Source organism: Lasioglossum baleicum, chromosome 9 (assembly GCF_051020765.1).
Source record: "Lasioglossum baleicum chromosome 9, iyLasBale1, whole genome shotgun sequence".
NCBI classification, from domain to species: Eukaryota; Metazoa; Arthropoda; class Insecta; order Hymenoptera; family Halictidae; genus Lasioglossum; species Lasioglossum baleicum.
Window position 1 is genome coordinate 10,453,069 of NC_134937.1, and position 14,632 is coordinate 10,467,700.

Genomic DNA, 14,632 nt, shown 5'->3' on the forward strand with positions numbered 1-14,632 from the left:
AAAGTGTAAAACATGTGTCCAAGGATTTCTGGGGGGGGGGAAGAGGGTGGATAAAAAAGTGCACGGATAAAAAGAAGTATCCTACGAAAATTGCTGGCCTTTTTACTTACAATAAGATCCCATAATAAAAAATATAGGTTTCATTTGAAAAAACAAAGTTGACCTTCAAATGACCTTGAAAACACCACCCAAATAAGAAACTGATACTGCCCCTCTCTTTCCCCGTCGAAATCCTCGGACACGTGCTTTACACTTTTTTAATATCTTTCATACTTTTCAAGATATTCGGCTGGAAAGTTTTCAAATGAAAATTGTCCTTTCGATGTCCTTTCGAATGAACAACCTGATCAGAAACTGTTGAATTGATCAAAGTAATCACGTCGAATTTTCAGAAGATATTCTTCGGAGACGTGATTTTGCATAGATCCTCGGAGTCTATCACGGAGGAGGATAAAAACGATTCTCAGGTAACGAATGGAGCCACTTAACAAAGGATCGTCGGAGGACTAATATCGCCGAATGTGGGTAAAGCCCAGTGGCCAGGAGTCTCGGATGCACCCAATCAACGTGATCGGCGTCCATGTGCCGGGAATAAAGGCGGGCTAGTATGCGAGCAGCAGCGGCAACATGAAAGATTCCTCGTGGTAGAAACTCCGCCGTTGGATTCGTTCGTGTTCAGCTCCAACCCCATACATCCTCGCCAGAGCTGAGTGGTCCATAAACAGCGTGATCGTTGTATCCACATGCTGGATGCGCGTGTAATCGTGAGAAGAATCCACGACTAGACCTTCCGAAGAGCGGAGAGGTGGACTCGAAGAGATCGAGAGAAGGAGAGAGGGAAAGAGATGGAGAGAACGACGCCGGCGTTCATTAATTAAACGAAGCGTGAGATTCCCAACCCTCTCCGACGCCCCTCCGCTCTCTCTCCTTTGTTCCAAGCCGGCCAACCCCCGCGATCATCTGAAGGAGCCGCTTCGTCCGGCGATCATCTGCCAGAAAGTCGATCGACCGATTCATAAATCCGTCCTCGGTGTCCCTCGTCGCCCTTCCGCTTTAAATTGTCGGGACAGTTCGAGAGCCTTGGAACAAAGGGTCGACGGGACCGCGCGTACAAAAGCTCCCCGGGACGCGGCGTGTCCGCGAGGATCTTGGTAATTGTTGCGTGATGATTGGACAGCTTAACGATCCTCCTGAAAACGCTCGGCGGAGATCAGAGGCCCTCGACTTCAAGTCAGATCGCGGCGCCGCTCTTTCGGATATGTGCGACTTCACGTGTGCTCGGCAGAGAAGAAAATCCGAATTCTTCGAGCACACCGAGTAAACACACAGCCTTGGCAAATAAAAAATGATTGTGCCTCGAAAAAGTTTGATTTCGGGCGAGTCTTGTATGCTGTGTGAATATTGAATAAATTTTTGGAACAGCTTGACTAAATATTTCACAAATAGCCAATCTACCAGATGTTTAGTTACTTGCTGGCGAACGGAGTAATTAAAACTAGGATATATGAAGAAAATCTTGGCACGGTGAACCAATTAATGAGAACGTTTACTTATCCGCTAACAGAGCAATTAAAACTGCCGACTATTAAAAATACCTGCATGGCGAACCAATTTACCGGATGGTGATTAGCGAACGGAGTAATTAAACCTGAACTACGAAAAATCTCAACCAAACATTTTGCAATAAGAAATCCTTGAACCGAGGAAAACACAATATTTATTAGATACATTATGGTAATGTATTAAGTTGTTCCAAAGTAAATAAATAAATTTTTTAAGAATATAAAAAATGATTCCGGATTATTCTGCGCATTATTCAGGAACTTGCGGGAGAACGTAGTAGGCATTAAGTCGGCGGAGTTGAAAGGCAACAATTCGCAATTGTAGCTCGTCCATCCACACCTAGCACGACTCGTCTGTTACGCGGACATATTTGCTCGGACCAGATTTCCGATTTATCAGCGATAGGCTGACAAAGGGTCGGCCGAAATCCTTTGAAGATATCGCGTATCGGTCGATTCGTTGTTTGATCTGCGTCGAAACATGGACGTGCACTCCGTCTGCCGTCGATAACGGCAACGATCGCCGATGGTTCCGGTGATCGTGACGCTTCAGCCACTCGTTCGAACCGGCCCTTATCAGCTACGACATATTTGTACATGTGACGCTCAAAAAGTGTTGCTGAAACGGGATCGGCGAATGCCCGTCGAAAAACTATCCCGCACGTTCCAGCGACCAGAGACCCCCGCGGATAATGGCTCCCGAGCATATGTTACGTGAAAAACGTTATCGGAACGTACGCGTGCAACCACCGACTGCAACTTCATCCAGATAAAACCGAGGAAAATCGTAACACGCGTTCGTTCCGCGGAAAGCGATTACGAAATCGTCGACGTTCTTGACCCGATTATCTGCCGAGATAAATTACTATTCGACGTAATATCGATATTTGTTCCGTATCGATCAGATTTCGGATAGCTGGAAAGATTCGCACGTGGATCCATGTTCGTACAATGATTTTTTGCGATCTAGTAGAATGTTCTGGTTCGAACGGTTTCGTAGAAGCTCTAGATCTTGTTCTATCGTGTAATTGTTTTGTCAACGACGGAACAATGATTTTTTAGAAATGGGAATAGAAGCATTGTAGTCGAGCAGACGCTTACGTTTATTATGAACGTAGTGACGTAATTCTAGCACTTGAACGATTTCGTACCGTCTTGAAGTTCTCATTCACTTCTCAAAAGGATAGCTTGATATTTTCCTCTACGTGTTTCTTTCTTTAGCCCCGTGCAATTTATTATTTGCAATTTTTACCTGCAATTCTGCATCTTCGTATTAATTGCACATGCTACTCCACCTCCAAAATTATTATCTCCCTTCCTCCCGCGTCGTCTCTGATTTCCTCGCGTTCTTTAAGTGTGCTGCGGCGCCTTCGAAATTGTCCGCCGACTTTTCCGGCGCATCAAAGGACACCGCCGAATGGGCGATCGTTATCAACAAGGGTCTAATTGTTGGAGCCTTTTCCGCGACGTCGGTTTATGATCGCGAGATTAATCGTTCGCAGCCCATTTATCTCGGAAGGTACAACATCATCGGCTCCGGTCCGGTCAGGGTCGGGCACAATCGACGTCGAAGTAATTGCTGTCTCATTAATAACCCGAACATTGGCCGGCGGCGTGTCGGTCGCTGTAATAAGTAGCGGCAATGACTCGGGATATCTGTCGGCGCGCAAGATCGCGCAATCCGCCTCGGATTCCGGGGCGATGGATTTCATGGTGAGCTGGTTAAGGACAATGGCTGCCGTCGCAGATCACCTTGTGTCAACCAGGGCGCAACAACGGCGTGCTTATGTACGGCCTGGTGGGGTATTAATTATCCCCCGAGCCTCCTTATAACGTAATTTATGGGTGGCAGGGAGGGCACACGGCCGACGGGGGCGAGTGAGAGAACGTTATCAATCCGGCAAGATTAATCACTCAAGTTTATGCCCGAGCCCCTCTCCTCATCCACTTCCCTTATGGAAGTAGCACACTTCGCTTTGCCCTTCCACCATGGCTTTCCCCGTTGCCCCGCGTCGACTTTAGCCTAACGTCTTGATTTATGAGCGACGTCCGTGGGGGTCCGCCTCTGTGATACCTTGATGGACAAACAGTCGTCGCCCGCGAGAAAACCGCCCGCGAAGTTTCGCACCCCGATCAAAGGGTTTCGTCATGCTTGCTGGCCGAGTGGCAGGAAGTTCCTGTGTGGTTCGTACACTTTGGGAGGCTTTAATTATTCTGATTAAATCTGCTACTATGTTGATAAATGTTCAGCGTTAGGTTAAGTCGATATAGAATGATTCTGAGGTGTCGGGCGCCATCTTTCTCAGCGAGTATCCTTCACGGTTGTCTGAGCTTGAGGAGAAGGAGCATCACTGTTACTCTCTAATTAATCACACGAGTCGTAGATTACGAATTAAAAACATATTTTTATATCCCCTTTATCCATTTCAAACGAAGACAATGTTCGTGTTTTCATATATTGCTGATTGTTTGAAGTATGTCGACTTACCTGGCTGTTGCAGCAAGGTTCTCAATTGGACTGCAGATTTTATATGGTAAAAACGCTCGAGAGGCAGAAGTCCCTTCAATCTGAATTGCCTTACCAGCGAAAATATGGATTTGCATAAAGCTCCGCAGTCCAACGATCAAAGTGCAGTCGCTGCGGTGGAATTAAAAGACCATGGAGCAGCAAATGACCCGATGCCCTGAATAAGCAACCCTGATCGACTAGAAAAGAGCACGAATCGTCGAAACAGATTTCGCGAACGAAAGGGTGCAATATCCGTTCGGCGGATGGCCGCGGCGGTTCCGGGGAAGGTGCAACATCGGATTGAAAAGTGCATCGGGCGCGCACTCTACCGAGTGCACGGTGAACCCGCCGGTGATTCTTTCCTCGTTGCACCGGGAGGACAGCGTTAGAAACGTCTCACTCGCAGAACCTGTCGAAGTGCGGGTATTCAACACGGTGACAACCGTTGCTGCACACATTGTGGAAAGTATACGCCACCCCTTCCCCGAGGTTCCAGGTGCGAGAGGGACGAGCGTCGGAGGGGTGGTCGCTGGAAAGGGAAACTGGGAAAGGGAAAGCTCCCCTCCACCTGGATCCTGCCACCTCTCCCCCTTCTTCTCCCACCTACGATCCCATCCCTGCTTTGGGCAAAGCGACCGATGCCTCACGGTGCCAACGAGGAGGGTCTACAACCGTCCTTTGTCGAGTCGTGCTGCCACCTGTGCCAGCAGCTTTCGTCGACCTTGTCCGTGACTGGTCGTTGGGCACTTCGGACCCGGTCGCATCTCGCCCCGAAGAGCTTGTTGACCGTCGATCTTGCGCACGAAACCCCGAACCTAACCGTCTCTCCGTCGCCTCCGACTCGCCTTTGCCTTCGATTTTACACCGCCCGGCGAGCCTGCAATTGGTTCACCGTCTTGGATTTAAGGCGAATCTCGCTTGCATGCTATCTGACCGAACCCGAGGAGTTCCTCTACATCAGCTTGCCCAGTGATTCATTGAAACTAGTTAGGATTTCGGACTTCAGTTCAGAGGCAGACGTCACGGCTCGCTGGAGGGTGCTGATCGCGAGTGGACTGGGAACTTCGTTCGTCTTCAAGGTGTTGGAAAATCGGATAGAGGAGTGGAGCTTGTATTTTGGTAGGTTGAATCCGTTGTCGAGGATACTGATTCGTACTCGAGCTGTACCTTGTTGAGGATATTGTTCTGTTGGGGAATAAAAGAGTATGTACACTGTTTTATGAAGTTCGCCTGCATATTATTGATCCGATGACCATCTTGTGGGGAATGAAGGTGTTGGTGATTCATTGAGACCTAGCTGTAATCTTTTTATTCAAGCTTCACGTTACAGAGGATATTATTCGTCTGGGGAATACAGGAGACTCTCGTATATTGTTTTGCAAATTTTCGTCTTGTTCACTCGACGATTATTTTGATAGGGGTGAGGGTGGATGGGATGTGATGGTGATTCGTTGAAACCCAGCTGTCATACTCAAGTTTCATATTATACATGACTATTATACTCTACTCTATTGAACTAGCGAGAAAACGAGTTGCAGGTCATTAGGATTAAATCATTGGGATTTCAGTTGTGATTTTAAACGCCACAAATTAAAATAAAATTGTCTTACAACGACTCAGAAGCCTGTCCAGTATCAATCAAGGTACAAACCTACATACACTTTATTGATTTCATCATGTTTCCGAGTTGTATCATTACTGCGGATTTTTATGCGAAATTAAAATTGTCTGCATTAATTGCAGGACACGGGAGCTACATAGACATTTATTTCTTGTAAGATATGTTTCTTGAAATGTCTCCACAGTGTCCGTCCAGTCATTTTTCCTCCGAACGCATAAAATCCGCAGTCCGATCATTACACATAAAATTCGCCACACGCAGTAATCAAATCACATTTGTCCGAGCTAAACCAGTATACATATCTCAGAACACTATCACGAGCCATTAAAAGTTGCCGGAATTCCGAATTCAAGTTCCACCTCGAATCCGCCGATGTTCCGCGATTGGCCGGAGAGGACAGTGTTCAGCGGCGGGATACATGCAAATCGAATTACGTGCCGCGAATCAGATAGTGTCCCGCGGAATAATTCCGCCGCATCGCGATCTTCGGGCCGTCTGATTAAAATTAAAAAAAGAGCCAGAGAGAGATGGAATTACACGGAAGAACGCGCACGCGTGGCCAGCGAATATCGTGCGAATAATTACGGGTTCAACGGACGATGAGCCGAACACCGGCTAAGCGTCGGATGAACTTTCACTCGGCAGTTACGTGCGCCTTTTACCTATCGCTCGCGATCTGTAATTACAGGTTACCAACGTGACAGTTTTCACGTGCTCCGTGATAGACGCATGTACACCGACGCATTGTACGCGGCCCGCTCACAGATCCACGTGAGAATATTACCATTTTTCGCGGCGCGTCCCGGGGATATCCGCCGATCAAGAACGCGATAACCGTTTCGCGATTGTGTTTCAAAATCCCCGCAGACTTTCGTACAATTCTACGGTGGTCATCATTGAATCGCTTGGAAATAGGTGACCTGTCCAGTAAATGGACGCTTAAGCTGCATGTCTGTTGAAATTAGTACTTGCAAATCGTTATTTAATTCCCTCACCGCTATTTTTGTAAGGTTCTGTAATTGGTAAGAGCTGAGATTCCCGTGCGCAATGCTAACAATATTTGAATGAATATCAATTCAACTCTTCAGTATCTAATCTCGATACAATCCACCAAAACATGCAACGTGAAAAGCTTTCGTCCGCGGGGGGTTAAATATCGAATGCACAAAATCACGAGACACTCGATCAATCATATATACCTCTTGATCGTGTCACTCTCAATCAAGAATAACAATCTATCAATCAAATCGCGATTAATAATGAATTATGATCTTCGATTCGCGAAAATCTGAACAGAAACAACGTTACTTGAAAGCTCCATTATTTATTGTAAACAAGTTATCGCCTCTGCCTATCGGAGCTCGGTAATCGAAGATCAAGATCAGCTCCGAGAACAACTCACGGTCCGCAGGAGAGGAACACTCGAGCCACTGCGACCATGGAAATCGCGATTTCTATAATGAATTACAAACTTTCGTAAAAATCTGAACTGCAAGAACGTTGCACGAAAACTCCATTATTTATCACGAACGATATCGTTTCTTTCGGAGTTCGGTGAGCAACGTTCGAGTCCAGTTCGAAAAGAACAAACACTCGAGGGATCGCGAACAGTCGAAAGATACAGAGTTCAAGACGGTGTATCATCTCCGCAGCGATTAGCATTCGAACTGTGGATCATTAGGCGAAGCGTAACAATGCGTGGCGCGGCCAATGCATTTAACATGAATCGCGATGTACCGGGTGCAGGACTATCGGCTACAGAGAGCAAGGGCGGTATTAACATGCTAATGCCTTGTCTCGCGCTACAGTTAACCGCCTCGTCGCCGTCTCACTACAGCTAAACGCGCGGTTTGATCCACGGCATTAGTGATTCAAAGCCGAGCCCGACACCTATAGGCACAATCGTAAAATCATAAAACACGCGCACCGCAAAATAGAAGGCTCGCTCTCTAACAGATCGTCGCCGGAGATCGTGGTTATCGACGCGCACTGAGAGGATCGGTTTCCCCGAATCGGCACGATGAATAATTCAATGTACGCGGCACACGTGGTCCCATCGAAAGAAGGAGACAACGGGGGTGTGTGTTTCTACGAGGAAAAAATGTTTCACGCGTGCACTGTTTGTGTCCGTGTTCGGTGCACCGTCGAATCGGTGTCAAGAGAAAAGGGACTGCGACGTTCGTTCTCCCACTGTCTGCAGCTTGATCCCCGATTCCGGCGACGCACCGTTGATCCTGGTTAAACACACGCACAGACGGGCCGACGGGAAATCCGAAATCGATGTGCGACGACATCGGTCAGCGGCTTAGCCTGGGCGTAGTCGTAGCGGAACGTCGACGTTCTCTGTGCCGTCGACAAATTCGGTGTCGCATTCTCGGAAAGTCACCGAGACCGTAGGGGGATAGAAGGCGCGAGCGAGCGAACGAGCCGGCCGGGGAAGGGGAGGTTTTAAGGTGGAGTCGAGGATCCGGAGGGTGGAGATCGTCGACGAAGACGAAGACGTGGAGGAGGAAGGAGGACCGGGGGGTGGAGGTGCGATAGAGAGAGAGGAGAGATAGAGAAGGATGAAAAGGATGAGGTGGAAGAGGAGGAGGAGGAGGAGGGCGAAAGTGCCACGACGTTGCACACACTGGAATGACACTCGCGTGTATCGGGGACCCATACACCTTCGCGCTCAGCTTACAAAGCATACACGCATAGCAGCGGCCTCTTGAAATCTGGCTGGTAATCGGGGTGGGGTGGGGGGCTGGGGGTGTGCGCGAGGAGGCACCGGGGGGCGGAGGAGAGAGCGAGTTGCGCGCGGCTCTGTGTGTAGACCGCGGTGTTAACAAACGGTACACTAATGTTTCACATCTCGGTGTGCCTCCGCCGTATGTTCCCGTCTCGTTCCGTCGCGGAGTGGGCTCCTCGTCCCGCGACGGTCTCCTCTAGGCCAGCGTCGCCCTCCGTGGCGAGCAAGAGCGCGAAGCAGTAGCTCAACGTGCCGCGCACACTGCGGGGTGACGAGAAAGGCAGAGAGCGGCAGAGCGGCACGAACACCGGGCTTCGGTGGTAGTGTGAGAGGAAGCTCGGAGCGAGGCGAGGCGACGCTCCGCGCCAGGACGGGGAGGGGGCTACGGGAAAGGTGGTAGGGGCGGGGCAAGACTAGTCCGCGCCCACGGAGGGGAAAAAAGCCGAGCTCCGCACCCACCGCGGCCCGCGGGAGGGGACACGAAAGAAGTGTGGAAGGGGACGATTTATCCTGCTCCGCGGGCCGTCGCTCTTTCTCTCGCCCCCTCTCGCTCTCTCGCCCGTCGTTTCGCCGGTATCTCCGATGTGGCACACACCGCTGTACACACGGGCGAGCATCTAACGAGCGAGGGGTAAACGGGCGATCGCGCGCGGGTCTCACCGCGAAACGGCAAAAATATCGTCGTCGACGGTTTGCCCGCCGGTAGAGGGTGGTAGGTGCGCGAATATCGGTGACGATCCGCAACGCGCCGGCCGGCGAAAAATGTCGGCGCGTCCTTTTTATCCAACCCCGCGGACCTCTTTGTCCCCTTTTGCACGGCCCCCACCAGTCCTGGCGGGTTGTCCTCCCCCGCGAACCGGTCGTGCTCGCGACCCACCACCTACAGCCGCCCCTACCCGCCCCTTTGATCGGCTCTCGCACCAGGAGGGCGACAAGTAAGCGCGAGGAGGCGAGTTCCCTTGAAAGAACTGCGCAAAACACACTTTCGCGTCGCCACGGCCCCGAAAGTCGTCTCTCGTTGTCGCCGGCGTCGTCGTCGTCGTTGTCGCCGTGGTTCGTAACCCGTCGCGGCGCGGATCGGCGACCGTTGTCAGCTTGTATATTGTTAGTGATCGCCGGCACGTTGCCGCAATCGCGCGCCACCACTCGATCTTGCTCGACGAGATTTTTCCGTCCCGTCGGCGATATCATCCCGTGCGACCGTTGTTGTTGGACGATCGGTTTTTTTTCGGTTCCTTCTTTTGTCGGAACAACGAAACCCGACGAGAATCTCGAGAAGCCCGGTGAACAAAGGCGTGCGAGGAGTAGGTGTTCGTCGCCGCCGACGTCCCGTGAACATCGATGACAATCGCGGCGCGTAATGGGACGGCCACGCGTCATCCACACATTAAATTTCCGGTACGCGTTCGTCCCGCGTAAACGTGCCCGTGTAATACGTTCGGCGGACGGCGATCGCACGTTCCGCTTCGCGAGCTTTGGAGCGAGAAAGACGTTGTTGCGCCGGTGAATCGGAGCGAGAAGGGTTACGGTGGTGAGACCAGGTAGAGAGAAAGAGAAAAAGAGACAGATAGACAGAGAGAACGAGAGAGAGGGAGAGAGAGAGGAAAGAGAGTGAGATAGAGTGAGAGAGGCGGAAGAAGGAGACAGAGGTTGTGTAGTCAAGTGTCGCGTTGTGTGTGGAGCAAGGAGGTGGATCTTGGGAGGTGGGGGTACGAAGTAGTTGACGATCGTCGCTGGCGAAGTAGTAGTAGTAGTAGTAGGAGGAGGAGGAGGAGGAGGAGGAGGTGGAGAAGAGAGAGAAAGAGAAAGAAAGAGAGTAGTGGGAAATCGTTCGGTGGTGGGGAGACGTCAGAGTGTGTGCGGTCGTGTCGAAGAAAGAGGTGGAGAAGCGAACAGGGACGGTAGAGAGGGCAAGCGAACAAACTACCGGGAAGAAGTCAGCGGCAAGTAAAGCAGCGCCGCCGAGGCTAAACTTCGGGATCTATCGAACTAAAATTGTCGTGTAGTTTCTGCCTCCTCTTCTGGCCCCCTCCTGACGCGGCCAGCCTCTCGCTCTCTCCCTTGACCCCACCAGAGCGAATACACACGGTGGCAACGGCAGCATCTCGGTCGGTTGCGCCCCCTCTGGCTCTGCGAGCTGGCACCCATCCCCTCCACCAAAACGAAAGCCGAACGAAGAGGGAAGAAAGCATCGACGGTGGGGCGTCACGAGGTACGCGGCCCACTGGGGTGACGGAGAGAGGCGGATCGGTCGGGCTCTGGGCGGGAGCGAGACGGTGAAACGGAAAGAGGCGAAAAGGAGGGAAAGAGACGGAACTCGAATGCGAGAGGGGGTAGGCAGGGAGCGCGTTAGCTGGCCCCACGGGCGACTCACCATATTTTATTGTCGCGTTTGCCGACGCTAACCGCCGGCGTACGGCTCCGTGTGCTCGATCTACGGAGATGCCGGCGACCTGACTCTGCCGAGACGAGACGAGACGCGACGCTACGCTACGAAACAAGAAGAGCCTGGCAGAGGAGACCGAGAGATACACCGGTGTGCGAGGTTTCTCTCCTTGCTTCACCGCGGCCTACGACCAACAAGAGAGCAGAGTCATCAACGCGCGGTTACGACGAATTCGCGTGGGCTAGAGGTGCCGTGCTGCCGGCAGTGGCATCATCAGCCACCAGCAGAGGTGGCACCAGCACCCCCACCACTGCGCGCGGCGTGCCGGCCTGGACCCTCCCACCCGTCTCGCCGAGGGCAAACCATCTCGCAAAAATCGTCCCCCTTTCCATGGAAGGAAAAGAACTACGGCGACGACTCTGCCACCACCACCGTCGAGCCGACCGTTTCTCGTCACTACCACCACCACCATCGGCACACTACCATCGTTATCGCCAGCGCCACCGTCACTGTACCGCTGCCGTGCCTCCTCCTACACCGCGATCAACCGTCATCTCGCGGAACGAGGATACCAGAACTTACGGACTCGGATCTGGTCGTTCGGTCCTTACGACGAGGCCGCGACCTGCAGTCCATCCGGGGATCGGTGCCGGCCGTCCTACAACATTTATTCGTGTTCGGTGGTCGATCGGTAGCCAGTGACGATTTGTAAATACAATAAGTGTGCGCGAGTGGATCGGTATCAGCTTAATCGGAAACGGATTAAAAACATACCTGATCGAACTGTTTGCCCCCCTCCCCCTTTCACTGGGAAAACCGGGTACATACATCGAACCCGCGAAGAATCAAAACCGTACGGTTCCATGCGTTCCCCTCCAAGTGATACGTACGCTCGTATACATGTGGACGCACACGTTCGACGAACACGAAGAGGACAGAAGCGAGCGGGCGTTACGCGCGCAACATCCGCGCCAGTTTCTCGGCGTCTGCTCGTTTAAAGAGTGCGCACCGCTGTTCGAAGGGGCGGGACGATTCGGCTCCCCGTCGGTCTAGGAGCCAGCTGGGTTCCCTCGATTTTCAATCGTCCGGAGAAAGAAGACACGGGACAAGCAGGATACACTGGGTCGTGATCGCTCGAGGTGCGAACAGCAATCCACGGTGCGTGGCAGAAGAAGAAGAAGAAGAGGAGGAAGAAGAAGAACAAGGAGGAGGGAAGACGTAGCCGTACAAGCTTTGGGAGGAAAAAAGAAAGCGTTGTGCGCGCGAGAACAAGTCGATCCTCGGCTTTCCTTTTTCACGAGTCGTTTCTCCGTCACCATCGCTCGAGTTCTCGACCTACCGCTCTCTCCCTCTCTATCTCTCGTTACCCGGCTGACTGTCCGTCCCTCCAGCGCTTCCTCTCTCGCTCGCTCCTCCCTCTATCCAGTCCGGAGCTCTCACTCGCTCCGTCTGCGCCTCTCCTCTCCTCCTCGCGCTCTCGCACCCGCGTACCTCCGCCTTCCTATCCGCTCAGCGGAGGACTGGATTCCGTCGAAAAGAAACGACGATTCGGAGGATAGTCGCGACCGATCATAGCTGGCGCGTCGATCGGATCAACGCCGGCCAAGTTTTCGCGGCCAAACAGAAAGATCGTTCGATCGTGACGCGACCCCCCCGGTGTTACCTTTGCGAAGGGTGGTCTTAGCTTTTTCGTTTTTCTGTTGTTGTTGAGAGTTGGTCGAATCGGTTCGCGCGCGTCAAGCCGGACCTCGTGACTCGACACGCACCTGGACACCACCGGAAATCGGTTTCGATCGGTGCCAACCGGAGGAGCAACGGGCTTCGGGCGAAGTCAGCCTGCGACATAGTTGACGACAGTACGGTTGTCATCGGGCAAGCCGCGTGTGCTCTGTTAGTCGCGAGCCGGTCGCTGCGGCAGACAGTGTCATCGTCGTCATCGTCCGACCACGTTGCGGTCGCTGATCGGAAAACTGGTCCCTGTGTGCCTTTGTGCCCCCGCGTCTCGAGTCTGTGACAGTGCAACCCAAGTGTGTACAAGCCCCGGAGACTACCTTCTTCAGGGTCGACGATCTTCGAGCCTTAGACGGTGCAATAAAACGCGAGTTCACGCAGTGCGAGATTGATCTCTCCCTCTCTCCCCCCGGTGGTCTTAGCTGAATTTTCGCTTTGATCATCCACCGGAACACGTTCGTTTTCGAAACTTGACAGAGATATATACACCTCGGCGCGGGTCTATCTCGCCTACTTTGTCCTGTGAGCACAGTGGAATTAATCGTACAGCCGACGACAGTGATCTATACCTGAAAGTGAGACTTGGTCAGACTAAGACAAACGGATGCACGGTGCCATACCATGATCGCGTAGCGGTGCCCGACCATCACGGCCCTGAGTGGCCGACACACAATGTCACAGTTCTCTTTCCGGGGATCGCCAAATCTACAGGTGAGTCCTCTAGCGATTCTACCGTCTACGCCACCGGTTTCACGCAGAATCGGTGGTATGGGTCTCGGGAGCGGGTACATCGTGATGGATGCACTGGCTGTGACATCGATCATGCTCGCCGCGAACGGAATCAATCGGTACCTATGCTCTGGTCGCCAGGCTTCGGTAAATAATGGCCGGACCGGTTGATTGGCCTTCCGCGGGCTCGTGTTAGGGATCAAATCGAATTTTCCTGCGATTGCGGCAAAGAAATTCCCTTATATAGCCTCTCAGATTTAAATTCAGGAAACAGTCTAAATTCTGTGTCGGCAGAAAATGTGTCTAAAAGAATTTCAGAGAAAAGAAAGAAATGTCTACTTGGTTCCTGTTTCTTGCAATTGATTTGAACATCAATTTATTCGTTCCGAGATAAGTTAGATTTTAGTGTAAGGTGCAAACTTTATTATCAAATAACTGATAATAATTATCAACAACTTTCTCTCTCTCTCCGATCGTTCATACGAATTAATATAATTAAAGTTTTGCGTGATACACGCAAAATTCACGCGGAAGTCGACGCATTGAGATTTACATTGATTTATGTTCGTACCACAAAATGAAGACCGGAAGCAGCAGATATACTCCTGATTTATTAGAATCACGTATCGCAGAACATTTAGATAATTAGCATAAGGATTGACGTGATCGCGGTGGTCTGATGACTAGCTCAGCAAAGATAATAGCAAAGCGACGAAGGCTGTCGAACAAACGCTCTATTCATACCACGAACAACTAGTCGATAATGCGAATAAAATAATAGCGCGGTTAAATAATTAACAGTTCTTGCCAGCAGCATTAATCTTCAGCGTTAATCTCCCACAATAGAGCAATTGTTAATTACGGGGGAAGCTCACGCGAGCGTGTTAGAAACTAGAAATCACTGTATTCCCATTCACTAGTCTAGATTCTTTGAAGAACGGGGCCCTTTAGATCTTCGACAACTTTTTCCACGGCGAAAAAACATCTATGGTCGAGTGTTGCCCGAGCCAGCGGCAAAAACTCGGGCTCCGGTCAGCCACGGAGTTTTTTTTCTGTCTAAAAAGCTGTGAATTTTTCGCCGGGTCTAAAAAGCGTGAACGACGAACCGTGTTTGTCTAAACCATTTTTTTGCGGATCGTCGTGGCGAGGGCCGAGCGTTCCGAACAAAAAAAAAACGGCATAGACGCGCGAAAAAATTGTCTAAACTATGCCGCGTGTCCCGCAAAAACGAGGCATAAGAAATTGCAGAAGAGAGAGGCTCGTGTAGGGCCGCCGGAAAAAAATAATTTCTTAAGTATAGGTACTGATCATTCTCGAGTTTTTACATCAGTAGCAAGAACCAGGAAACGAATTGAATTCCTTC

The 14,632-nt window shown here is 51.2% G+C and overlaps 1 protein-coding gene across 1 annotated transcript in view; it reads left to right on the forward strand.

The window, feature by feature from the left end:
• Positions 1–10,008: 10,008 nt before the first annotated feature.
• Positions 10,009–14,632, forward strand: part of Mirr (iroquois-class homeodomain protein mirror) — a 50,431-nt gene continuing 45,807 nt past the window's right edge. Inside the window, exon 1 of the mRNA XM_076429713.1 lies at positions 10,009–13,251. Within this exon, the coding sequence (XP_076285828.1) occupies positions 13,213–13,251 (39 nt within the window). The 5' untranslated portion in view covers positions 10,009–13,212. The remainder of the gene's footprint in view (positions 13,252–14,632) is intronic.